The following is a 27,017-nucleotide window of genomic DNA, read 5'->3' as shown; positions in this document are numbered from 1 at the left end:
AAAGTGCTGAGCTTGTATCATATGCATCGTGGTCTTGCATTAGAGATTACATTTTTAATATTTTAATATGATTCTTTAAAACATAAGTATAATTAAAATTCATATTTTCTCTTTTATTTTTGTATTTTTGTGTCATCTAAGAGCCAACATGTAAAAAATTCAATGGACAGAGAAATTATTAGAACAATAATCTTTGAAGCTAGAGAAGCTCCCCCCATAAATTTAGTTATCTTTCTAAGAAATGCTGAAACGTTGAGAATAGAAAACTCTTTATGAAACTAGAAGGATTTTGGCATTGAAGAATCAAATCTGTTGAGAATAATGGCCCCTTCTGGACATAAAATTCTATGTATATAAGTTTGTTTGGCTTCCTGTGTTCTGCATACCTCTGTATGTGTGTGGATGTCTGTCTGTGTATCATTCATGCATATATGAGTGTAAAATTATGGATTTGCCCTTCCCCTGAAATATTTTTGAAGACGTACGGAGGGATCCTCTGTCTTCTCATCAAGGAGAAATTCTGAATCAGCTAAACTATATAAGTAATTGTGTAATTAGTATTAGCCCTGAGGTGACCAGTTAATTTGAGAGGATTCTTTTTCGTTCTGAAGATAGCAAAAAGAAGTGAAAGTGCACTAAGGAATGCAAGGAGGTGATTTTGGAGGCACTTCATTTTTCACCGTCTGTGTAGGGCTTTTTTGCCACTTTGTAGTACTGTGTGTATTTTGATACATGAGAAATATTTATTTTTAGAAGGATAAAACAAATAATTTTCAAGCATAATATGTCTATTACTTGCATTGCAAGTCCATTGGGAAATGGAGTACTCCTACTATAGTTGAATATTTTGGGGCCTTGCCCTTACTTCCAAGAAGCTATGACAGATTTATTGACACTAATAAACAATAAACAATAAAGCCCCAGATGTCACTTTTTTTTTTGTTTCGGGTTTTTTTGTTTGTTTGTTTTTTTGTTTTTTTGTTTTTTTTTTTTTTTTTTTCCTAGCAGTTAAGAACTGTATTTTCCTTTTATATTTAATATTTGTATTGAGAGTTAGCAGTACTTTTGTTTTGGGCAGATTTACATGGGTTTAGATTATTTAGTATTTTCTTTGCATAATTTTATGGTGTCTCTTGAAAGTAAACTCAAGCTTATTATGTGTGATTGCTGGAGTATATAGGATTTATTTGCACATTAAACACCAAGAAAACATCTGCTTTAAGTCATACTCTAGCATCACAGTGTGTTATACTTTTAAACAGATTGCACTCATGTTTCTGTACAAAATACTGAGAAGAATTTTTAATGCATATTGGTTTGTAGTTTCCCAAGAAAAGTATTTTATTTTTAATTCTTCTTGTACATATTTTCCAAACTGGGAGAACACAGCATGCTCACCTTTTTCAAGTTACAAGTTTTGACAGGATTTTCCTGCTGACTAAATGGCATATTCTCTTTTAAGACAATCTTTCCAATATTTTCTATTATGTGATGGCACAAAGGCAAAATTGTAGGTAGGAAAGTGCAAGGTCAGACAATGAGCAGGACATACAGGAAAGATCATTGTCACTTAAAACGTGTCCCCACAGTCTCCCAGAGAGCTGATCAGCAACAGCCTCAAAGGAGGATGAAGACAAGAGACTAAAAAACTTGTTTTCTACCTTTTGCACCTGCACCTCATCTCTCCCCTTGCCTTTCCCCAGACTTTGAACTGCTTTTCCTCAAGGCTTGGGAATTTGCCTCTTATCAATAAAAATGGTCACTCCTGCTGATAAAGTGTTATTCTGCCCACGTGCTGCAAAACCAGGCAGTGGCTATTTCTGTGCTGTGGTGCTCTGTCATCTCTACACACTGCCCATGGCAGGGAGGTCAGTATGGTTTTCACCTCCTCATTTTAGGTGTTTAGGAGAAATGTTCATGGGGAAGAGCTCCAGAAGCTGCTGGAAGGCCTGTGTGCTTCTCACCATGTACCATATCACAGAAAGCCATGGTCATTCTGCACAGGTGTCATATCAATTTCCTTTGTTTATTTCTTTTATCTCTTTACTGCCATGGCAGCTGCCAGCATATCAGAAAATGGTTACATGCAAACTTCTTCCTCTCTGTAGCTAATAATTAATATAATTTTCCAAAGCCAGGTAAGGGACCTTCCTTCTCTTTCTGCTGGACCTGTGTTCTCTTCATTGAGAACAGTGTGTTTCCTTGACTATGAATTATCCCCCATTTTTTTGTCTGCTTGTTTCTTTGCCTGTCACCCTCATTTTTCAGGCACCTAAAGGATTCAGATATCTTTCACATGACACTGAAAGCAAACATTATACATAAATCATTGCTAATAAAGTGAAATTATAAAGCCATGTAAAATAAAAATAACTGATAAAACAGATTATGTACACTGTGATTCTGATTAAAAAGATTCAAATAGAAGAGACAAGCTGAAAAGTGGAAAAGAGTCAGTGGAACTGTCTTCGAGTATTTAGAGATTTTGAATATCAGACCATTTATTGAAGTATCAGATTACAGATTTAGGTCTTTTCTTCAGGCTGCTGTTTTAAGAAAGGTTTATCTTTGGACTTTAGTGTAGGCTCTGAGCAAATCTCATGTTCATCCTTGAAGTGAGGTCTGTGTGGAGCACAGTTTGTTGCAGGCTCTTTCCCTAATCAGGCATAGATACAACAGTCAGACCACCAATACTGTTCATATCTGGAGAGAAAATCCCATAGCTTGCTGAATGAATCTGAGTAGCCAGGGTCATAACTTTAGATCCTCAGTTAAGTATTAAAAATTTAGGCTAGATGGGACTGGATGGAGCTAAGACTTAAAAAAAAAAAAAAAAAATTAAAAATCACCTTTTTGTCTTTAAGTATTTGCATTTCTGTTGATAGCATTTCACTTGAAGCATACAGATTCTTCTTCATTAAAAAACTAATGCATTATTAGGTAAAATGGGAACAAAAGACACACACTTCAATCTGTCTTAGCAAAGATTTTTGGTTTTTCAAAGCATATTTTTGGGGTGAACTGCAAATGTTAGTTTTAAAATTATCTGATTTGCAAGAGCAAACAAAATGCAAAATGGCTTTCAAGAGAAATTATGTATATCAGTTGTCTCTGTATTTCTATTGGGGATGACCAAAATAAAAAGTTCTTACAAAGAATGGTTAAGGTGTTTATATATATGATCCATTAAGATTCAGATAGAAAGATTGCATTTGTAGTTTATAACTAAACACATATTGTGAGATGTAGTAAAAAATAGCAGTTTTCCTTTTTGCTACAGAACCTAGATCTGGTTTTCGAACAAAAACAATTTTCTCTAGACTGTCTGTAAAAGGTCAGCATTGAACACAGAATTGAATAGACCACAAACTCTTCAGGGGATGGTGTTGTTTGTTGTTTTACTGCCATCTGTGACACTAGACATTTTGTCAGTTCAGAACAAATAATAGCGATGGTGGGATGGGAATACTCACGTATTCTGCTGACCAGTTTGTGGGAAACAATGATTCAGCTGCTAGGAGGCACAGAAAACAGTTATTCTTTGAGACTGTTGTAATAAAGGGTACAAAGGAGCATAGTGAGGCTTCTCAACATCTACATATAACCAAGAAGGATTACGATAGCCTAACATTTTTAAAGCTCTGACTAAACTGGTTTATAAAATAACTATTTAATAAAACTGTATTTTTACCATAAAATTATTATTTCAGACACTAATACAACTTTGGATTTCTTTGTCTATAGAATCTACAGAAATCTTTAGGAACTACCATTCTATCAAAGCAAGTTAAGAATAGCATTAATAGAGGTCACATGCTGCTATTCATTAATGCACAACAGCACGGTCATTCGTCACGTATGCAAGCAACCCAAAATCATTTTAGTCATCTAATTGGGAATTTCCTTAAAAGAACCCGTGAAAGAGAATGTCACTGCAACAATTTTTATCTGACTCTGGTTGTCAGATATACACTGAAATATATTTATGAATGTAACTATTATCTTCTTATCCTGCCAGTAAATTCTCTACCTGCAGTGGCTTTTATGAGTGAAATGAGAAGCCAAAAATAATACAGAAGCCCCTCTGAGATGTACTTTGTCGATTTGAAAACTGCTTAATAAGACAGTTGTATAGTCATTGACGTGTAAGGACAGAAAGACGATTTTCATGTGTACCTCATTATAGAAGTCAATATTCAAAAATATCTTAAATGATTTATATACAAAAGGTTGGCCTTTGAATAATGCTCATTTCCACTTTATTGTTTTTTCCTTCACTGGGGTTGTTTTTGCCATGGTAACAGAAGAAGTACTTAAGGGTACTAAAGTAGAAGTACTAAAGTGCTCAATGGGAATTTCTCTGTGTAGGACTGAGGAGGAAGGATCATGCCTTTGTTTTGGGCAGCAGCACACCTACAGCTAAACCTGCCAATACAAAGGAGGGCTTTTAGTCATCTTGTTATAGTGATGCATGAAAAAAAAAAACAACAACAAACATACTACAGTGCCTTTAGATACAGAGGAAAAACAAATACAGTGATGTTAGCCCCTCCTCAATAAAAAACCAGTTATTTTTCTACAGTTTTGGTTCATTTGCATCTCTGATGGTGTATATATACACTAGGGATATATTTTTGTGCATTGACAGCATAATTCTAAGCCTCTAAGGGATTTCAGCAAAATAACTAAGGGAAATTAAAGTATACGTAGACACTATACATATAAAAATTCCATTATCTATTAAATTTGATTGCTAAAATAAAAATTCCCATACAACAGAACAGTTGCTGAAAAAAACACAAAACTTGAGCTTTTTCTGAAGGTGCTGAGATGTATCTTGAAGTAAGGTAAGGGTATGCACTTTCATAATTGTCATCACTTGAAGTAGGTAATCTTTGTGTTGTCATACTCTGTATTTCATCTGTACATAATTGAGTGAAATATTCAGCAATCCCAACCCTATTAAATTAAGGAACAGGAAATTCCTGACACGCAGGAGAAACACCGATTCCTCTGTACTTTTCTGGTAATCTGCTGCAGTATTTACAACTTTATCACTTGTTGTGGAAGAAAAAGAGATCATTGAAAAGAACTTATTTTATTTCATAGTTGTGACAGCTTATAAGTAAACATATCAATTAGTAACAATAATGACAGGCTGAGATAACTTAATCTTCCTCAATCACATACTGAAACTCTTTTATTTGAGAAAAAGATAAAAGATGGTATTTTTTTTGCATTGCTTAGAAAACAATTTCATCTTGGTTGCAACTTTAGCAAATAAAAAACCACATTCTTAAACTGAAAAGCAATCCCTTCCCCCTTCTGTTGACAAAATTCTTTATTCTGCAAGGATTTTTACTTTTTTTTTTTTTTTTTTTTCCTTTTAGTGTGATGTTTTAAATTCGTCTGAACCAGTTTTTGGGGATTTCTATGATCTCTCTTTGGTGGCTAAAAGACACCTTGATGCTTAAAGTCAACTAAATTCTGTGACTCTATTTAATGCCAATGATATAATGCATTCTGCTCATGATTACTATTACAGAAATGTAGTTTATAAAACTGGTAGGATTTCATGAATCATTGAGTGATTTTGTTGGCAATCACATCATATATTGAAATTAACTGTGTTTCTCTGTACCACACTCCTATTGTATCATACTCCAAACTTCAAATCACTACTGGCAAGGAAGGTGTACTAATTTTAAAGCTAAATTTGTCCACGGACCATTAATATCCATTTGGTTTGCAGCCAATATACCTTTCCTCCCATATAAGTCATATTTGTGAGGTTCATTTCCCTAGGTTAAATTAACCACGTTTTTCTAACCTTTTCTCCAAAAATCAGCCATCTGACTAAGCATTTGTTTGCACATCATTTCTCCACTTGGGGTGGAATCCAAAAATAAGTTTAAGTTCCTAAGTGACATTTTAAACAAAATTTATATGTAAATTCAGGAGAATGAGCCTGGAAAACTACCTGTGGCCTCCACAGACGCTATATCTGTGAAAACCTCTCTGCATTTTTTCTAATCCTGGATGCTATAGAGGCTCCACTGTGGACCCTGTCTCTGCCAAACTGGCTTCATTTAGACAGTTACCTGCTGCCTGCCTGACACTGTTTGGATAGAGAAAATGTAAGATTTAGTATTTTTTTGTATTTTTTTTTTCTTCTGCCAGATCTACAGTCTAATTTTGTGGTCATGCTCTGAATATTTATGTTTCTCTATCAATCTATGTAGCATAGGTGGTAACTTTTTTATATGTAGGTCTAGCAATTTGAATATTTATTCTAGAGTTAGGACATCTAAGTCCTCTGTTTGTGTGGGATTTGAATTTGTATATCACACATCCCAAAGAAATTCTGAGGCCAGCATTCCCTTTCTAGATGGGAATGTAGCCTTCCCTCTCTGCATTTTGTTCAGGCAGTGTCTACCACAGGCAGAATGACACAGCAAGGAGGATGTAAAGACTTGAGGAGTACAGAGCAATTTGTGGGTGAATACACACAGCAGACAGATACCAATGAAGAGTTGTTAATATTAACATATTCACCACCTCAGTGAGGCCTTTGGAAAGTGCTGGCCAGTCAGTCACCAGTCAGGTCAGCAAGCAGCAACTTCACCTCCTTGGCACATACCAGCCAACCTTTGCACTTGCTGAGTTGTTACCATCCACTTCTCTGTATTTTCCTTTTGGCTTTGTACCTCTTCATGTCAGTATCTTTTTTCCTAAATTTTTCTCTTTGTGACACTATGTGGTTTTTATTCTTTTTTTTTTCTTTTTTTTTTTTTTTATTTTCTTATATCACCTGGTTTTCTCTAAAATACCATCTCAGCAGCCTTTTTCTCAATAAAACTGAAGTGAGGACTCTCAGCTGTGCTGTACCAGCTTAGGCTTTGAATCAGACACCTGAAACTCTGAGCTGAGCCTTTCAAGAGTTTCTTCACTCTTTTTGTTTGCAGAAAGGGCCATTCTGTAACAAGCAGGGCAGATCTTTTGCTTGATGACTGAAAAACAGACATTCACAATGAATGTTAGACATATGCCCTTTTCATAATGACATTTGTTTATTACAAAACTGTGTGAGAAGAACATTGTGTCAGAGCTAGTTTGTTCTGTCCAGCAATATTGGGTTGTAAGGGTTGCTAAAACCAGGGAGGTAGCCGTGGATTTAGGGTATTAAAGCACTTGTATCACTTGTAGTGCCAATCATAATGTCTGTGGCCAATTCAGGAACCAAAGGGTGTGAAGAATTCTGTAAAGAACTAAGAAGATTTATCTAGTGAAGACTGCTAAAAGAAGATGATGTCCATTTCCCAAGCCCTAATAAATTTGGCTTGACAGGCTAACTGAAGAGATAGCCTTAGGGAAAAGCTTGCATTCAGGGCATGAGGTTAACTGAGGAAAAGAAAAGTCTAAGACTGAGGCATATGACTTCATGGTACAAAATTTGATGGTACAGAGAACCATTCTGACAGAGAATCAGGAGCTAGAGGCCTGATGCTATAATTTTTGTACGTTCTTTTGTGACCAAATATCTGCATGGTAATGAAAAACCATTATATGAAACACATAGCTTTGGGAGTAGTATGTGCAATGCTTATACAGCAGCGCTGAAAAATAAAGTGGTAAATAGATGCAGATATAGAAAAAGTCCAAGAGGACAATGGCAAGGTTCATTAAATCATTGGATATCTGGATAATTCCAGGTTATTTCCCAACTATCATATTAATCATTATGGCAGAGAAGCAAGTCTGGGAGTCTTTCTTTTTATAAAATTTAGTGCATTTTGCCAGTCTGCTAATGATCAAATTCCTTTCTTCATGTTAATTATCATTATTTTCCTTTTTAAGAGTTCTGTGTGCTCTGCACAAAGCATAGTCTTTGAGTTGCAGAAATTTACTCCTGGGAAAAGACACTAAATAGGGACAGCGAGCAGTGGAAACATTGACTGTTTCGGGTTTTAAACACTTAATACTGTTACTAAAGTTGCTGAAGTTCTTATAGGCATTAACAGAACTGAGTCTTGTGAAGGATTTAAATGAGGGAAAGGGAAGTGACAATGCATCTGAGAAGGAGCAAGTGTATGAGCAGTGAGTAGGCTGCAGCTGAGAGGTACGAGATGGACTCTACATTAACAGCAGAGCTAGAAGGGCCAAGTGTAGATGTACAGCCAAATGTAGGTAGAAAAGAAACAACCACAGAGACCCTAGAAACTGGATATAAGGAAATAAAAATAAAATAGGTCAAACAAATGGCACAATCTGTGAAAAGAACATGTGAATTTAAAGTATAAATTAACATGCTCATGAAGAATATCTATATAGCAGTAATTTTTTGAACCATGGATTATTTCATGGCAGAAACCACTTCATTATGTTTTTGTGTAATTAAAGATGGCTAAGGCTCGATTCTAAGCTTAATATATTTAAGAAGTACTGCCTTATTCTCATGCCCTGTGCTGGCTGAAGTTATATTAGCACAAATAATAATGGCATTATTTCTGCTTACGTTGGGAAATAAGTATTTTTCGGGCTGAATGGATAAAGCAAAATCTGCCCCCTTTTTGTGAGTTTAAAATCTTTTTGGCCTTCCAATAAATTAAAAGAAAAAAAAACAAACACTATAATGATTATTTTCCAACTTTTTTATATTGATCTTTACAAACTTCATGAGAGAACAATCAAAGCTACTATGAAATTGGATCTTTTTTAGTAGTCTTTTTATGCTAAATGTTACCTAGTATGTTTAGTCCATTGCAGACTTCTAAGTCCATTACAAACTTCTTATAATAATATCATGATTTTCTGTGGGGTAGATTTGTTTAATGGAGCATTGCTTCTATTTCCAGTTGATTAAAGACAGTGCACAAGATATTTATGGCTTCCAATACTTTTTTCTAGGAAAAAAAAAGGAAACTGTGCTAAGAATTCCAGATAACCCCATCTAAAAAAAATATTTGCAAGAAAAATAAGTTATATTTTGCACATCCATTAAAAAAAATATTTGTATTTCTTAATTAGTGCTTCCTAAACAAATGATGTGTTGTTGGAATACTTTAACTCCTAAGGAGGAGAATAACAGATCCTGGAGGATTATGTTTAAATGCTTTTTTCAACAGAAAAATAAGCCTAAATTATATTTAATAGTATGATACAGAGCCACATTCAGTCTGGATTTGCAAAGGATGTAGAAAGTGTTAGGGGAGACTACTGATTCAGCTGATAAACTGCATTTATTGGGACAATATTATTGGGTACTATTATTAAATATTTTTTGTGTCAATTATTAGGATGCTTATTAGTTTGGTCATTTCTATAAAAGTAGAATAATAAATACACAAGACAATTGTTTGATGACCTGAATGATAATGCATATATTCTTGCTTTGCTTGTGCCTGAAACAAATTTTTTCAGACAATTTTATACATTAAATAGCCTCTCCTTAGTTCCATTTTCATACAAGTAGCCCATATGAGCTGTTCTTACTTAAGATTTTTGTCATATCATCTGTGTTTCTTGTAATTTATATATCACTTATAAAAAATGCAGATCAGTTATTTTTAAGTGTAGATTTTATTGCACATTATACACCACTTATCCACTAGTGAAGCTCAAATTGCACTAGTGAAGTAAACCTTCATTAGCTATTCTAGTATCAAGAAGAGACTGTTTTTTTCTTCCTTTTCTTTCCTTTCAGTGTCTTTCTGTGCTTAAAAATTTCATTTGCTATTCTAAAGGAACTATAAACTAAATCCCACTGGAAACAGTGTGATTACTCCTCTCATGTAGTAGCTAGGCAACTGGCAAGGAGATCTTTTGCACAGATAGAAGCACTTGTCCTTTTCTTGATTTTTTTGGGAGGAGTAAAAGGACCCAGTGTGCACAGGGATTTAGCAGTAAAGTGAGCAGAAAGGTGATCTTCCTGTTGAGTTACAGCCATAAAGAATTTATACAGATACCTATACAAAACCTCAAGAGGGGATTTCCTAAGAGAAACAGAGACCCATGAGTGCCAGTTGGTCCCCTTTTTCTCAGGCTAGCAAAATTAGAGGGACCTATTGATAGATTATAGAGGCTTTATAAAGAAATATATATTAGAAATATGTAAGTAAAATTTGCACATATAGGTCAACAATACTTTGGAAAAATGTTGTTGCTGTTAGTTTTTACAGTGCCTTTTTATTTTTGTTCATCTTGGCTTTCTGGAACCTGATATGCTCCATTTCTGGAATGGTGCTATGGATCTTCCTGCAAAAGCAGGAAAGAAAATAAATAACTTACCAGTATGCATAGCATTCAGATGGAAAGAATTCAACTGTATCAGCTTGTGGCAAGCACATTTCTCTCTCTCTCTCAGGATTTTTTATTGAGGTGCACAGAGAGAAATGAAAGAGAAAACAATTTCTATTTCTGCTCCTTGTTTTTCTCTTGTGGAATATGTTTGGAGAATTGTTTACCTAGAGTGAGTGCTTGGTTGGATCATGGTGGATTTTTTGGGCCTGACAGCCAATCGGATCCACCTGTGTCTGGACTCTGGCGAACAGGGTCACGAGTTGGGAGATATGATAGTCAGAGAAAGTAGCATGTAGTATTTAGTATCCTCTTTTATATAGCATATTAATGTATTATAACATAATTATAATAAAGAAATTATTCAGCCTTCTGAAATGGAGTTAGACATCATCACCCATTGGGTTCGCCAACATCTACAACATCAGCTGAAAACACTTTATGATTTTATTGTTACTTTTTCCAATAAGTAACTTCATATGTTTGTTGTATCACAGGTACAGGAATGGCTGTGCTTAAACTGCCAGACCCAAAGGGCAATGTCAGGACAACTTGGAGATATGGGCAAGGTGCCACTTCTGAAAACAGGTCCTTCACAACCAACATCCAAACCACCTGCTCCTCCTCAAAAACGGCCTGTGCCTGCTGCCTCACATTCCCCTCAGAAGACTTCCACACCGCCCACTCCAGCAGCAGCAAAGCCAAAAGAAGAACCAGGCGTTCAGAAGGAAGCTCCAAAACTTCAGCAGGGGAGATTGGAAAAAACATTGTCAGCTGATAAAATCCAGCAAGGAATTCAAAAGGAAGATGCAAAACCTAAACAGGGAAAACTTGTCAAGACACCCTCAGCTGATAAAATCCAGCATGCTTCTCAGAAGGAAGACCCAAGGATTCAGCAAACAAAATTGACAAAGACAGCCTCCTATGACAGAGTTTTGCAGGAAGTTCAGAAGGAGGATGAAAAACTTCAAGAAGTAAAGCTGGCAAAAACATCCTCAGCTGATAAAATTTTGCATAGAGTTCAGAAGGAAGACATAAAACTTCAAGAGGCAAAATTGGCAAAGGTACCCTCAGCTGACAAAATTTTACAAGGAGTTCAGAAAGAAGATCCAAAACTCCAACAGATGAAAATGGCAAAGGCACTGTCAGCTGACAAAATCCAACCTGCAGCTCAGAGAGAAGATACAAAACTTCAGGAGGTAAAATTGCCAAAGGCAGCTTCAGTTGATAAAATCCAACATGGAATTCAGAAAGATATAAAACTTCAACATGAAAAGATTAAGAAAACTTCTTCAGTTGATAAAATCCAGGAGGAAGGTCAAAAAGAAGAAACAAAACTTCAGCGAGGGAAACTGTCAAAGACACCCTCAGCAGATAAAATTCCTGCAACAGCTGCAGACCAAAAGATACCCCTAAGCACACTGGAAGAAGATAAAGAAACTGTGCTCCCAGAAAAGAGCACACCACATCCAGAAGACAAAAAGGAAGAAATTGCAGCTGAGATTAAAGTCCTCGTTGCTGAACAGAAAGCAGAAGCTGAAGCACCTTATAAGGAGATGCAGGCTAAGGAGCAAGAAGATGTTAAGAAAGAGGATTTGACAACTGGGATTTCACAAAAGGTTTTGAAAGCTGAAAAAGCTCCAAAAGAAGAAATTCCTGTTCAAACAGCACCTTTGCCAGGAACTGAACACGTGGAAGCAGTGCGAGAAAAAATAGTAAGTGTTTTTCTCCTTCCCACTTCCCTTTCTCCAACTTAGAATCTGATCCTTACAGACCCTCTCCTTCCTGCTTTACTGTTGTTCTCTTTACAAAATTATTCAAAATTATAAAATAAATCACTCTCATCGAGTGAAAGTTTCACTAGTTAGTCCTATGGTCTACATGCACATTTCAAGGTTACTTGTCTAATTTTAAGTCTCAAGTAGCTAAGTATTTGAAACTAACGCAAAGGTCCTGTTTAATAATTTTTCCAATATTTCAGATTTATTTACCTTGACCTCTTGACTCTTCAGACCTCAAAGATTAATTGTTGAAATTTGCGTGTTTTCACAGTTCTCAATCCCAAAAGAGAATAATCTGAGAGAGTAACATATACAGTGGTTTGCAATAACAAAATATAATATAAATTTTAGGAATACTTTGTAATACCTGAGCATGGTACATGAAAGTAATGACAGCAAGGTACATGAAACCTTTACATCTTTTTACTATTTAATTGGTTTATCTCATATAGACAAGTACATTCAGGTAGGGCATTTGTGGGCTCTCAAGTCAGAGGAATGAGTGAGTTTGTGATAGCACATACTAGAGGTCTGTATTCAAGTCACTTTATCAGCTGAATAGAATACCATGCACAATTTGTTGAGAAATGAAAAATTAGAGGGGTTTTGTATCAGCACTGCAAGTTAGGTGCTGATTATTATGCTATGAAAGTAATATGTTATGAGGGTAGGAGTAGGCTTAAGGAAAGTGTTTAACCTTTGCCAGAATTATGTTTTCAAATAATCCCAGTCAAAAAGGTCAAGGGTTTGGTTGATTTTTGTTTTATGTATTTCCTGGCGGTAATTAAGATATTTGGACAGAAAAATATTCTAATTCAGAAATTTTTCTTTGGAAAATACTATTTTTATAAACCAAGTCTCCTGTCTGAAATAAACCTCCTATCACATGTTATGTTTACTGCTCTTGATCATATCAGGAGTTATGTTGTACGATTGTACTGAGGGAATCCCTGAATTATGCTTAAAGTAACGTAGCCAGAAAGCCTACCTTTTGGACCAAACAAAAAGGAGATCTGGGAAAAGCCTATTTCAAATTGTTCAACATTAAAAATAAAGAAGGTGTCTCAACTAACTTGTGCTTAGTAAAATTAACTCTGATTTAATTTTTCTTTATTGAAGTACTTCAGTGTTGTCTGTGCTGTTCATCAAACATTGCTAGACACAGCTCTTCCCAAGAGAGCATGTGATAAAAGTGGAAGAGGTGATACCAATTTAGATATCACACCTTGCTTCCATTTCACTAGGTAAAAGACGACATGTACACATTGAAAAATATAATTTACATGTATTTCAGGGTAGAATCATATGGAGGATTTCAGCTAGGTGTATTTTTAATTAGGGTTGCAAGGGAAAACCTTTCTGCACTTGACAAACTACTGTCATTTTATATTCAATTCTGTGAAAATGGTAGTTACTAACTCTTCTAGCTTTCCAATAGTAAATAAGCAATTTTTGCTATCCTATTTTTCATTAAAAAAAAAAAAAAAAAAAAAAAGGCAGCAATAAGTCCCTGAAGCCATGAAAAGGCTAAAGTTCTGATTCAGTACAAATAGTTATTCAGTAGAATAATCCATGGGAAATCATAGAATCATAGAATGGTTTGTATTGGAAAGGACCTTAAAGTTAATCTCATTCCAACCCTTCTGCCATGGGCAGGGACACCTTCCACTAAACCTGGTGGCTCAAAGCCCTGTCTGACCTGGCCTTGTGCACTTCCCTGGATGAGACATCCACATCTCTGGGCAATCTGTGCTAGTGATTCATCACCTTCAAAATAAAGAATTCCTTCTTAATATCTAATCTAAATTTGCCCTCAGTAAGTGTGAAGCCATTTTGCCTTATCCTGTCCATGTTCTTGCAAATATTCTCACTCTATCCTTTTTGTAGGCTCCCTTCAGGTTCAGGGAAATCACAGATATCAATTGAATGTAGAGATCTGGTATCCTTTAAGAAAAAAAGTGACTTCATTCTTGAAATGTTTTAAAGTATTTGAGTCTCAAAGTGTTGTTTAAGGAATCATAAAGCCTTTTTTTTTTTCCTTGAAAGCATTTTTTTTCAGTAATATTTTAAAATATCTTCAGAATATTTTTAAAGAATAAACTGACTGCTCATGTTTTACAGAAACTGACTTTCCCTGAGAAACTGTCTTGTAATATTGACTATTGACATGTGAAATAGCAGTTAGCTGTTCTAACAAGGATACCTAGAAATCTTGGAGGTTTAACACATGCAGTTTGTCAGTAGCTAATTGCCATCTTGTAACTCACGAGTTTACACAGAGGTAATTCAACATATCTGTATGAACCCATTATCACGTTGTCAATTGGCATACATTTGCAATGTATTTAATACATATATATATATATATATATATATATATATATATATATATGTACCCTTATTACTACCTTCTTATGATTACTGAGGAATGATCACGTGCTTCAGTGGAGTAACTGGGTAAATATTAATATTGTGTTGATTGGCATCATTATTCTAACACATGCCTCAAAACACAGCCCAGAGAGGTAGAAAAAGGAGGATAAAAGTTGTCTGTAAGCAATTTTTCTGTATACAAATAAAATGTTTCAGTTTGAAAATATAAAATTGAAATGCATATTATAGAGTTTAGTCAATCATGTTTCTTTTCCACCTTGTGAAAGCTTTTTTTTTTTAATGTATATATCTTTATTTTTTCTATAAACAAACTGACCTTTTAAAAATGATGAGTTCCTGTGCAAAATAAAATGTCTGTCCTCTGAAACAGAATATAATCTTGCTAGCTATAAATACTTTTTTTTAAAAAAAAGGCCTTTTTTTTTTCTTTTAGCCATATTTTTTTTTAATAAATTTCTGGTTTGATTTAGTAACTGATGGAACTTTTTCATAGAATGATAGAATCATTAAGGTTTAAAAAGACCTCTAAGATCATGAAGCCCAACCATTAGGTCAGCACTACCACATTCACCATTAAAACATGTCCACAAATACCACATCCAGGTGTTTTCTGAACCCTAAGCTTTATATTTTCAAAAAAAGAATAGTAAAAGTGAGGAAGAGTACAAACAAATGATATTTAAAAAGCTAAAACTTCTAATACAAAATAGTTGTATAATTAATTGACTCTGGCATCACAGAGGTTTTAAAGAGGTTGCATTTGCTGTTTTAAAGTCTTATCCAGACTGCAGCTTTTACAAGTCTCCTTCTTCCTCATTTCTCAAGAAGTTTCTCTCATCAATGTCTGTATTAGAGCTAAATTTTTCCAGTATTAAAAACACACAGTAGGCAAACTCAGAGGAAATGCCATTGAAATATTCAGAAAAGCCCAATACTTAGACGTGTGCCAAAGTACTTCCTAATTTACAAGGAAAAAAAAAAGTATTTTTTATTTAAATGCATTTTTTCAGTCTCAAAGTGTTGTAGAATATATATATGATCCTTATCAACATTGTTTCGATAATATTTTGTTATTCATCTAAAAATCTTACCTTTATGATATGTTTGCAAGTTTAACAATGATTCTGTCTTTGTGGATATGATGGCCAACACTGCAGAAAATAAGTTAGCAGCCCTTTAAGAATAGATGTATCTATATCCTAAGTCTCAGACTACACAAAATTGGGAATAAAAGCTCAGAGACTTTTCTTGTAAGTATTGCTTATTGTAAGTTACATGCGTATTGATCTCAAAGCATGATATGCAGGATAATTTTTGCATGTACCGTGGTACAGGCAATGATACAAACAAAAACATTAAAAAGTATATTAATATTTTGGTAACATTAAACAGAAGGTTGTTTTTTTTCTCATTCATTTTATTTCCAATGAGAAATTAAGTCTGTCCTTATTGTAGATCTTTTTCTTCTCCTTACTGTAACAACAGCAGACTTTCTCACATTCAGTTTCCTGGGATTCATAGCAGTCATTTATGTCGTTCACTGAGGTTCAAAACCAGGGTGGGCAACAGCTATATTCATTGCTATCTCCTCTGGTTTGGGCACAGTGGGTATTAGATATTGGACTCAGCTGCAAGGAGAATGGCTGAAGCTGTTCCATGACCAGTTAGTTGTTCTCTCCCTTTTTCTGTGCTTAACTGTTCAGTCAATGCCTTCTGTCTCTCCTTTGCAAGAAACAGTATCACATCATCTTGGAGAACCAAGATCTGAGAGGTTCACTTTCACTAGATGGATTCATTCTGTCCTGGGAAACCTTCTGAGCTTGAGCAATGTTTGCATTTTTAGTAGCTCATCTAAATTGATCATAATGAGTTTTGTTGGATATGTCTTCACATGTATGAACATACTGGTCATAAATGAAAAAATAACAATCAAATGTCATAGGTGAAGTTTCAGTGAGAAGCATGCTATTTATAGAGGGGAAAAATCACTTGGTTTTAGTGATACATGTATTTTTGAAACATAGCAAAATAAATTTCCTTTAAGAACTTTCTTCTTTAATAAAGGGGACTAAAATGTAAATATAATATACAAAATCTGAAATTTTAAATTTTGCTTCATTGCTGACTTTTTGTAAAGACCATACATAATTCTGTCCTTAAGGGCTTGAGAATATCCAAGACTAGATTTTTCAGAATATTGAGAGCTGTAGGCTTCAAATGCTGATGCCTTTCCAAAGTTGTTGTAAGTACTGCAGATTTCTCCATGTTTATATATTAATAACAGCCTTATCATTCAAGAAGTCCTTAGAAATGTTTGCAATGGATTTTGCTGTGACATCAGATATTTGAATTTGCAATATTGGTTATAATGTTGATAAGAACAAATGTAGTTTTTATTCAATGTAGTATCTGAGTTTGCAAACCATATAATAAATCACTCCTGTGAATGATGATTAGTTAATAAAATATTAAGTAATATACACTGTAATAATAATATAAATAGTTTAATACTAATATAAATATTAGTGTTTGAATGTAGCATTATGTTCAAAGTGATCTGTCTAAAAGCAAGAACATATAATTTAAATGTAAATTAAATCTAAACCTGATTAGAAAGTAATATGACTGACTATAAAAAAATATTTGGGTTTTGATATTTTGACCCTAAATGTAACTTTAGTGTGAATAAATTTTGAAAATACTTGTAGTTGATAGCAACTTGAGTGTAAATCTAATTTAAAATTATACTTAACTTTCATGATAATTTTTCTAGTATATTTGTTCCACAGTATTTTTAACTACTTTTCAAATAATCATGTTACCAATGAAGTTCATAAATTAAACCTTTAAATAAATGGTCTAATTCAGAGCATTTTCAAATGCTCTAATTTGCTCTAATTCAGAAATCACTGACTTAAATTAGCAAAACTAGTAAATACAACATATTTCTATTATTGAGATCCCTAACAAAAATAAAGATCACATCATGTTATGAAAATCATGAGACTTTGGGATGCTTGTTCTCAAATTGCCAGTGGATTTGGGGACACTTCCTAAAATTGTCAGCTCAGAGTAGAGCTAAGGTGACCTGTATTTTGGAGAGTGAACTGTGTTTTAGCCAAACAATGAGGTACTTTCACTAAGTATAGAGTTTTTCACAGCTGCAAGAAGCAGGAATGAAACTGGCCTAGAAATACTTTCCGTAGGATATTTTTAGTATTTTTGTTATTTATAGAAGGAGATATAAATGCTTATTGGTCAGAATGAGGTAGAAGAATGTGGCAGGTAGGATGACTAAGGATGTTTAATTAGGGATGAGAAGGAAAACATTGGTTCTGATGCTCAGTCAGGAATGCCTGCCTTGTTTTCTTCCTTTAATCAACGGCTGACCATCGTGCTTTCCTCCCTGCAATTACACTGCCCTAGCATCAGCTTACTCTGCACTACCAATTTATCAAGAAACTTCTTTTTTTTTTTTATGAGATACTCAAAAAAAATTTGTGCAGTGTCCTGCTGTAGCGGACATTCCAATATATGGGGACATTCCAAATGTCATTAAATCAAGCTTCAGTGCTCTATGAATTCTGTTGCATGTTGAAATGTGTAATACTTCAATCAACAAAATTAAACCATGAGTGCAAAATTTGAGAAGATTGATGTATTTCTAGCCAATTATAAAATGTTGAATGGGCAAAGAAAGGAGCAGACTCCAGAAATTCTGCAGACATTTGTCAAGCTATATTACTTTGTATCAAAAACCATGTAGACAGCTTTGAATCATAGTAAATAAAATCTTCAAATAAATAAACCCCTGGGCAACTTGTCCCATGCATGTGTGATCAGATGGCAGATTATCATTCCTAAGTGTTCTTAAAACAATTAAATTTTATATTGAAAAATAGAAGTTCATCTTTAAACTAGTAAAATCAGTTGCCAGTGTGGATAGCCATGCAAAGCTCAGTTAGAATCAATGCAAAAAATCAAAATTCAAGGAACTTTTTTTGTATTATTCTAATAGCTTTGAATAGGAAAATTAGTGTTCAGTCTTCATCTGAGGCATAAACTCATCCTTTAGAAAAAAAAAATCATGTTTTAATTGCCAGGAGACATTAAGAATTTCTATATATATATATATATACACACACATTATGTATTTATTTTTTTAGGAAAAGGAGGATGACAAATCAGACACATCAAGCTCTCAGCAACAGAAAAGTCCACAAGGTCTGAGTGACACCGGGTATTCTTCTGATGGGATATCAAGTTCACTTGGTGAAATTCCAAGTCATATCCCCACTGATGAAAAGGATTTACTCAAAGAAACTAGTAAAAAAGACACCATTTCACAAGAAAGTCCACCAAGCCCCTCAGATCTAGCTAAATTGGAAAGTACTGTACTCTCAATTTTAGAAGCTCAGGCAAGCACTCTTTCTGATGAAAAATCTGCAAAAAGCAAAGAGCTTTCTGAAACATATGGTGAACAGACAAAGGATCAACTTAAAACAAAGCCTTTGCCCGTCACTCCAGAATCTTACAGTTCAGATGAGGAAGACTTAAAAGGTGTCAAAGCAGGTGAAGGGACCATTGTAGAAGAGGGCAAAGGAACTGCCTCCTCCCAGGCAGACTACAAAGAAGAACATGAAGGAGATGACGTATCAGCAAGAAGACAACAACGCTATGACTCTGTGGAAGACAGCAGTGAAAGTGAAAACTCACCTGTCCCAAGGAGAAAAAGAAGAACTAGTGTTGGCTCTTCAAGCAGTGATGAGTACAAACGAGATGACAGTCAAGGATCAGGTGATGAGGAAGATTTCATTAGAAAACAGATTATAGAGATGAGTGCTGATGAAGATGCTTCAGGTTCTGAAGATGATGAATTCATTAGAAATCAACTCAAAGAGATCAGTGCAGCTGAAAGCCAAAAGAAAGAAGAAGTGAAAAGCAAAGCCAAAGGAACAGCTGGAAAACACAGAAGAATGGCACGGAAAAGTAGTGCAGGCTATGATGAGGATGCAGGAAGAAGGCATTCATGGCACGATGATGATGATGAGACTTTTGATGAAAGCCCAGAGCCAAAATACAGGGAAAGTAAAAGTCAAGACAGTGAAGAACTTGCAGTATCTGGAGGAGGAGGCCTTCGACGTTTCAAAACAATAGAACTAAATAGTACAATAACAAACAAATATTCTGAAGTATCTGAACCACAAAAAGGTATTTTATATTTTGATGAAGAGCCTGAGCTAGAGATGGAGAGTCTTACAGATTCACCCGAAGATAGATCTAGAGGAGAAGGATCTTCTAGTTTACATGCTTCTAGTTTCACACCAGGTACATCTCCTACTTCAGTGTCATCACTTGACGAAGACAGTGACAGTAGTCCTAGTCACAAAAAACTGGGAGGGGAGAGCAAACAACAGCGCAAAGCAAGGCATCGGACACATGGTCCTCTTCTTCCCACTATTGAAGATTCCTCAGAAGAAGAAGAACTACGGGAAGAAGAAGAACTGCTAAAGGAACAAGAGAAACAACGTGAATTAGAACAGCAACAAAGAAAAAGTTCTAGCAAAAAATCTAAAAAGGATAAGGATGAACTCAGAGCCCAGAGAAGAAGGGAACGTCCAAAGACTCCACCAAGTAATCTTTCTCCCATTGAAGATGCATCTCCAACAGAAGAATTACGACAGGCTGCAGAAATGGAAGAGCTGCACAGATCTTCTTGTTCTGAATATTCACCCAGCATTGAGTCAGAACCTGAAGGTTTTGAAATCAGCCCAGAAAAAATAATAGAAGTGCAAAAAGTTTACAAATTGCCTACTGCTGTCTCTCTATACTCACCAACAGATGAACAACCAACTGGACTCCCAAAAGAAGAGAGTGGTCAAAAGACATTGAAAAGTGCTGAAGAGGTATATGAGGAGATGATGCATAAGTCCAGATCATTTCAAATGTCAAATGAAAAAGATGAAGTATTTGAAAAAGAATCTTTATATGGTGGAATGCTAATAGAGGATTATATTTATGAATCCTTAGTAGAGGATACTTACAATGGAACTATTGATACTAATCTTGTTATGAGACAAGATGAGAGCAGTGAATATATACAACAGAGAGGAAAAGAGAAAAAGCCAAGAGCTTCAGAACAGGTCTGTGATGAACTACAGAAAATTAGTGATCTAGAGAAAGACTACTATAGTGTTGAGACTTTACATACTATTGTGCCTCAAGAAGATATTGTTTCTAGTTCTTACATTATCCCAGAAAGTCATGAAATAGTTGTATTAGACAGCACAGTAACTTCCACCATTGAGGAAAAGCATTTGTTAGATGCAGAAGCTGCTTATGAAGAGCTTATGAAAAGGCAGAAAATGCAGCTAACCCCAGGGTCTAGTCCAACACAACCAGCTTCAGATTTCATTTCCACATCTGATACAAAGGTATCTGGTGGTGGAGAAATAGTGGATAGTACATCTTTAACATCAAGCACTACTTCAGCAATCTCAGATGTATCGCCTGTCAGTAGCACAACACTTTCTATTCCAGATGTTAAAATAACACAGCATTTTACAGCAGAGGAAATTGAAGATGAATACTTAACAGATTATGCCAGAGAAATTCAAGAAATAATTTCTCATGAAACATCAATATTGACATACTCTGAGACATCGGAAGGTGCTGCATCAGTTTTACCTTCTGATACAGCTTCCTTAACATCATCTACATCTTCAGTTTCTACCACAGATAGTTCCTCACCTCTAGATAGTGCAGCCACAGGTTTTATAGGTCCAGCAGATGGTGTAAGTAAACAGGCAGATTCTGAAGGTGTCAGGATAGTAACACAGGTTCCCTTGACATCTGCAAAAGAGTACTCTGAAGTGAGCATGCCTTATGAATCTATTGCTGGAGCCACTAAAAAACAATCTCTTGAATCAGATGCAGAGAGTGTGGAGCAAACTGCAGTTTGTTTGCCTGAAACTGCACCTTTAGTGGTGGCAACTACAGTTACAAAATCCAAGGAATATGCAGCTGACATCATTACCTTTGATACCCCTAAAGCAGAGAAGGAAGCATCTAGAAAAATTAAAAGTACAGTAGAGGCTGGCAGTGTCAAAATTCATCATGAAGAGCCACACAAAGAATTGGGTGTTGATATGACAAGGATTGATTTGACTAATGCTGCATCTGAGCAACCACCTATATGTATAGCACCAGTACCAGTTACAGAGCCTGCATCAGAAACGTCTTCTGTACTCACTCACAGTGTTTTAAGTAAGACCAGCATGGTCTCTGTGCCTTCCTCAGCTCCTGCTGTTTCAGCCAAAGTATTCTCTCTTTTTAGAAGCTCTTCTTTGGATTCTCCTGCTCATCCTTCTCCACCCCCACCTCCTCCTCCTCCACCACCTCCTCCACCACCATTACCACCACCACCTATTTTACCCAAGCCAGCCATTTATCCCAAAAAGAAGTCACAGATTAAGGCTCCAGCAGCAACAGCTCCCACAATGGTACCTCCAGTCACAAGTGTTCCAACACTAGAGTCCACAGCTGTATTAAAGGATCATGTGGTACCTATCACAAAAACATACACCCCAACACCACCCCCTGTACCACCCAAACCATCCTCCATTCCAGCAGGGCTTGTTTTCAGTCACAGGCCACCTGAAGTAACTAAACCTCCAATTGCTCCTAAACCAGCAATTCCTCCACTCCCAATAGCTGTTCATAAACCAGCAGAAACACAGCCCAAACCAGTAAGCTTGTCATTGACTTCAAGTATGACTCTAAATTTGGTATCCACAACTGAATACAAAATACCGTCTCCCACTTCCCCTTTGTCTCCACACTCTAACAAATCTTCACCAAGGTTGGCAAAACCCTCACAGGAAACCTATGTTGTCATCACATTGCCATCTGAGCCTGGAACTCCCACTGAAGCTATAACTAGCCAGGCTGTTACCAGCTGGCCTTTAGAAGCACCTTCTAAAGAACAGATTCCCCAGCCTATGCAACCAGTTTTTACTACAACCATGAAAACTATGGATATTCAAAGTATGGCAGGTCAGAGTATGTATATTTCAGGTGCGCTGCAAGCTATTCCTGTGACAACACAATCAACTTTTGAAAAAATACCTAGTTCAAAATCAGAAGTAGTAACAACAGACATAACCAAGACCACAGTGTCTGTGGTTAAGGGTCCAGTGCCTGGTTATGGTTTAGGTAGTGTTGCTATTACTATACCTCCAGAGCCACTACATATTGTAGACCAACCCAGATACAGAGAGAATGGAAGATTCCATCCTTTGGGCGATGTCATAGATCTTCGCACTTTAACTAAGATGGACATTGAAATGAGGGACAGCTGTATGGATCTCTCTGCTGTTTCCATGGATGTAAGAAGGCAAATGCCAGCAAGTGACACAGGTGGACGGCCAGTAAGTACTGTCCAGCCATCCATAATAAATCTTAGCACTGCATGTGTTGCTGCTACTTCTCTGCCTGCAGTCACTGAGACAGTGACTGTAATGACTTGCACTGCCACCGTGAGCTACACCACCAGCACAGACAGCCTTGTGGATCTGGGACACGCGATGACAACGCCGCTTCAACTAACAACATCAAAACATTTTGAGCCTGCATACAGAGTAACAGGCAGCCAGGCCTTCTCTGTAGGTAGAGATGAAGTGCCAATAAATTTATCACTAGGTACTTCAACACAGGCAGTGACATGGGCTACTACAAAGCCTGTTACTGTACCACCTGTTGGCGTTACAAATGGTTGGACTGATCTCTCCACTTCTCAGGAGCCAGCAGAGAGTGGAGCAGTTGACCTTAGCACTACAAAATCCCACAGAACAGTAGTAACAATGGATGAAACTGCTTCAGGTATCATAACAACAGTAATAGAAGATGATGAAAAGCCTGTAGATCTGACTGCAGGGAGAAGAGCTGTCTGCTGTGATATGGTTTATAAATTGCCATTTGGTAGGAGCTGTACAGCACAACAGCCTCCTACTACACTTCCTGAAGATCGCTTTGGCTACAGAGATGACCATTATCAGTATGATCGTCCAGGGTCATATGGTTACCGAGGAATTGGAGGTATGAAACCATCTATGTCTGACACAAATTTATCAGAAGCTGGACTATTTGCATACAGAAGCAAGAATAGCTTTGATTATCGTGTTGGGGCAACTGATACAGCAGTAGATCTTACTTCTGGAAGAGTAACTACAGGTCAGTATGACACAGCAGCAGATCTTTCTTTGAAATATAATTTTGATGTTCCTCACCTCATTTCAGGATAATTTTTTTATTGTTTTTTCCCCTCCTTCTGTTATTTTGTTTTCTTTTGGACAGTGTGACAAATTATTCCGGATTACACGTGTTTTTCATTTCTTCATTTTACGTATGTGTTTGCACAGAGGTGCCTGCATGTGCCTGCATGTTCAGAAATGCTGTTTCCTTCACATCTAAAGTAGATCATTAACCTGAAGATTTGCATGCAGTTTCCCCTTCCCATTTATTTCATCAAGATGGGATGACTTTCAGAATCCGCAAAGCAGCATTCTTTTGTGGGACTGGACTGTAACTTTGCCCTGTAATTTCAGGTGAGGTTATGGATTACTCAAGCAAGACTACAGGTCCATATCCAGAGACTCGGCAGATTTCTGGCCTCGGGCTCAGTACACCACAGTATTCCCAAGCAAGAATGGTGTCATCTGTGGGTTCCCAGTTTGGCGTTGGAAGTGTTTTAAGATCATCCAATGGTGTTGTTTATTCTTCAGTAGCAACTCCAATCCCATCCACATTTGCCATCACCACACAACCTGGTTCTATTTTCAGTACAAGTGTCAGAGATTTACCTACTCTCCAAACAGTTGACTCAGTGCCCTCTTTATCAACTTTGCAACAGACTCAACCACTCCCAAGATCATATAGTTTCTTGACAACTGTTGCAGCTGAAAAAGATAAAGCAATTACTGCTGTTGGTATGGAGACAGGGTTACCACCTCATTCTATAGAAACTATTACCACTGAGCCAACCAGCTTGATACCTGCTTTAACTACAGCATCTGAAGTTTATACAGATGTAATTGATGATGAGGTTGCCCTTCTCATTGCCCCTGAAGAAGGCAAACAGCAGCAGCTCGATTTGGAGCGGGAACTTCTTGAGCTTGAGAAAATTAAGCAGCAGCGCTTTGCAGAAGAGCTGGAATGGGAACGTCAGGAAATTCAAAGATTTAGGGAACAAGAAAAGTTTATGGTGCAAAAAAAGCTTGAAGAGTTGCAATCCATGAAACATCATCTCTTATTTCAGCAGGAGGAGGAACGACAAGCTCAGTTTATGATGAGACAAGAGACATTAGCCCAGCAGCAGCTGCAGCTTGAACAATTCCAACAACTTCAACAACAGCTCCACCAGCAGTTAGAGGAGCAAAAACTTCGTCAAATATATCAATATGGTTATGACCCTACAGGAACTGGGTCACCACAAACTACCACAGATCAAACGCTTTTGGAAGGACAGTATGCAAGCACAGAAAATGGCCAATTTTGGCCTACTGATGACACAACCACTACAGCTTCAGGAGTGCTGGGTATTGAAATTCCACAAAGTCAAGCATGGTATACAGTTCAGTCTGATGGCATTACCCAATACATACCCAGGTCTGGTATCCTAAGCTCAGTTTCAGAAATGTCTCTTAAGGATATTGATGTTAGGGAGGAGAAGCAATTGAAAAAGAGAAGTTCTATGCCAAAATTGCGTGGTCCCTATGAGGAGTTTGAGGAGACCCTGGAAGAAGAGCCCCGGTGTTTCAAAAAAATAGTGGACAGTGGAGTACAAACTGATGATGAAGATGGAGCAGAAAGAGGTTACACCAACAGGAGACGGAGAACTAAGAAGAGTGTTGATACAAGTGTTCAGACCGATGATGAAGATCAAGATGAATGGGATCTTTCCAGCAGATCCAGAAGGAAACCTCGTGTAGGGAAATACAGTGAGAGCACTACTGAGGCAGACAAAGCTAAACCATTCTCCAAGGTATCTAGTATCGCAGTTCAGACAGTGGCAGAGATTTCTGTGCAAACAGAACCTGTAGGAACAATAAGAACACCTTCAATCAGGGCCCGATGGGATGCTAAGGTTGAAATCATAAAGCATATTTCAGCTCCAGAAAAGACATATAAAGGAGAAAGTCTAGGATGCCAAACAGAGACAGCATCAGACAGTCAAAGTCCCCAATATCTGTCAGCTTCATCTCCTCAGAAAGATAAAAAACGTCCAACACCATTAGAGATAGGATACACATCCCACCTTCGTCCAGACTCTACATTACAGGTAGTCCCTTCCCCTCCCAAATCTCCCAAAGTTCTCTATTCACCCATTTCACCCGTTTCACCAAGCAAAGTTATAGAGTCAGCATTTGTACCTTATGAAAAACCCATGACTGATGACATCAGCCCTCAGAAGATGCTGCATGCTGACATGGCCAAGGTTCCTCCATCAAGCCCAAAGACAGCAAAGATGATGCAACGATCTATGTCTGATCCTAAGCCCCTGAGTCCCACAGCAGAAGACAGTTCCAGAGCTCAGTTTCAGTACACTGAGGGTTTTATGGTAAGAAGTATTTGCTTGCTTCTTTTTTTTTTTTTTTTTTTTATAATATGCAATTCTACAGCTATCAGTGCAGCATGAGGACAGCCACACACATTTCCAATACATGTGTATGTAGTCTTTTTGCATACCTTGCTGAAAAGTCGAGAGGAATATCTGCTGTCTAAAGCAATGTTTGTTTGCCTGAACTAAAAAAAGTTCATTCACTGAAACAGAGAAGCCCATATTACTAATATTCAGGACGTAACACAAGAAGTTCATTTTCAGAATTTGGATGGCATTTTGTGTTTTATATGGCAATTCATTGCCAGTACAGGGGTTACTGACAAGGCTTCAGAAAATTGAAAGCATTTCCTTTCTAATCATACAACATCCAACTCTTGTGGCACAGTCTGTAGTGCATTTACCTTGAAATTACTGCATGTGCCTTCTGAGAGGCAGATAACACCAGATTTATAATTGCCTTAGTTGTCCTTTTTGACCCTCCTGAGGTTTCTTAGCCATGTGTGATTCTGTGGATAATCTTCTGTCCCAGTGTGTACATCTTTTATCTTTTCCAGACCAAAAGGTCTCTCATCAAAAATCCATTTTTAATTTGTTTGTTTTGGATAAGGAGAATTATCAGGAAGTTATGCAAGTTTTGAGGGCTGTTTCTTATAGGGGTCAGAGGAGGCTGACATCAGTAGGATCAAAATTTTCATTTCTGCAGTATTTCTTCTCCTTGAGAAGTAAGATTTCATATTTGGGAATCAGATTGATATTTATGAATAAGAGGAATAAGTCTTAGCAAAAAAAAAGTACCTTTATAATATGGTATGGTCTTGGCTGTCCTTTTATCTGAGACCATTCCCTTCTGTGAGCTGATGTGTCAGTATCTTTTCAGAACTTTGGAAGAGTTGCCATTCAGCAATATTTATCTTTTATGTTCAGTT

At 36.6% G+C, this 27,017-nt stretch overlaps 1 protein-coding gene and 1 long non-coding RNA gene across 3 annotated transcripts in view; one reads left to right on the top strand and one right to left on the bottom strand.

The window, feature by feature from the left end:
* Positions 1–27,017, top strand: part of PCLO (piccolo presynaptic cytomatrix protein) — a 310,361-nt gene that overhangs the window by 121,426 nt on the left and 161,918 nt on the right. The window contains exons 4-6 of the mRNA XM_053977551.1: positions 10,794–12,011; positions 18,638–23,702; positions 24,077–26,088. Coding sequence (XP_053833526.1) covers positions 10,794–12,011; positions 18,638–23,702; positions 24,077–26,088 — 8,295 coding nt within the window. The remainder of the gene's footprint in view (positions 1–10,793; positions 12,012–18,637; positions 23,703–24,076; positions 26,089–27,017) is intronic.
* LOC128807287 (uncharacterized) lies at positions 6,818–22,686 on the bottom strand. 2 transcript variants are annotated; one of them, XR_008437099.1, is made up of 6 exons: positions 22,599–22,686; positions 21,222–21,323; positions 15,563–15,622; positions 12,288–12,372; positions 8,744–8,903; positions 6,818–7,010 (listed from the first exon to the last, which is right to left on the bottom strand). It is a non-coding gene; the product is annotated as an uncharacterized LOC128807287 (long non-coding RNA). The 2 variants fall into 2 exon arrangements; XR_008437098.1 differs by lacking the exons at positions 6,818–7,010; positions 8,744–8,903; positions 12,288–12,372; positions 15,563–15,622 and adding an exon at positions 15,884–16,375.

This window comes from Vidua macroura, chromosome 5, assembly GCF_024509145.1.
Source record: "Vidua macroura isolate BioBank_ID:100142 chromosome 5, ASM2450914v1, whole genome shotgun sequence".
Lineage (NCBI taxonomy): Eukaryota > Metazoa > Chordata > Aves > Passeriformes > Viduidae > Vidua > Vidua macroura.
Note: the sequence above shows the minus strand (reverse complement) of the source record. Positions and strands in the feature narration are given on the sequence as shown.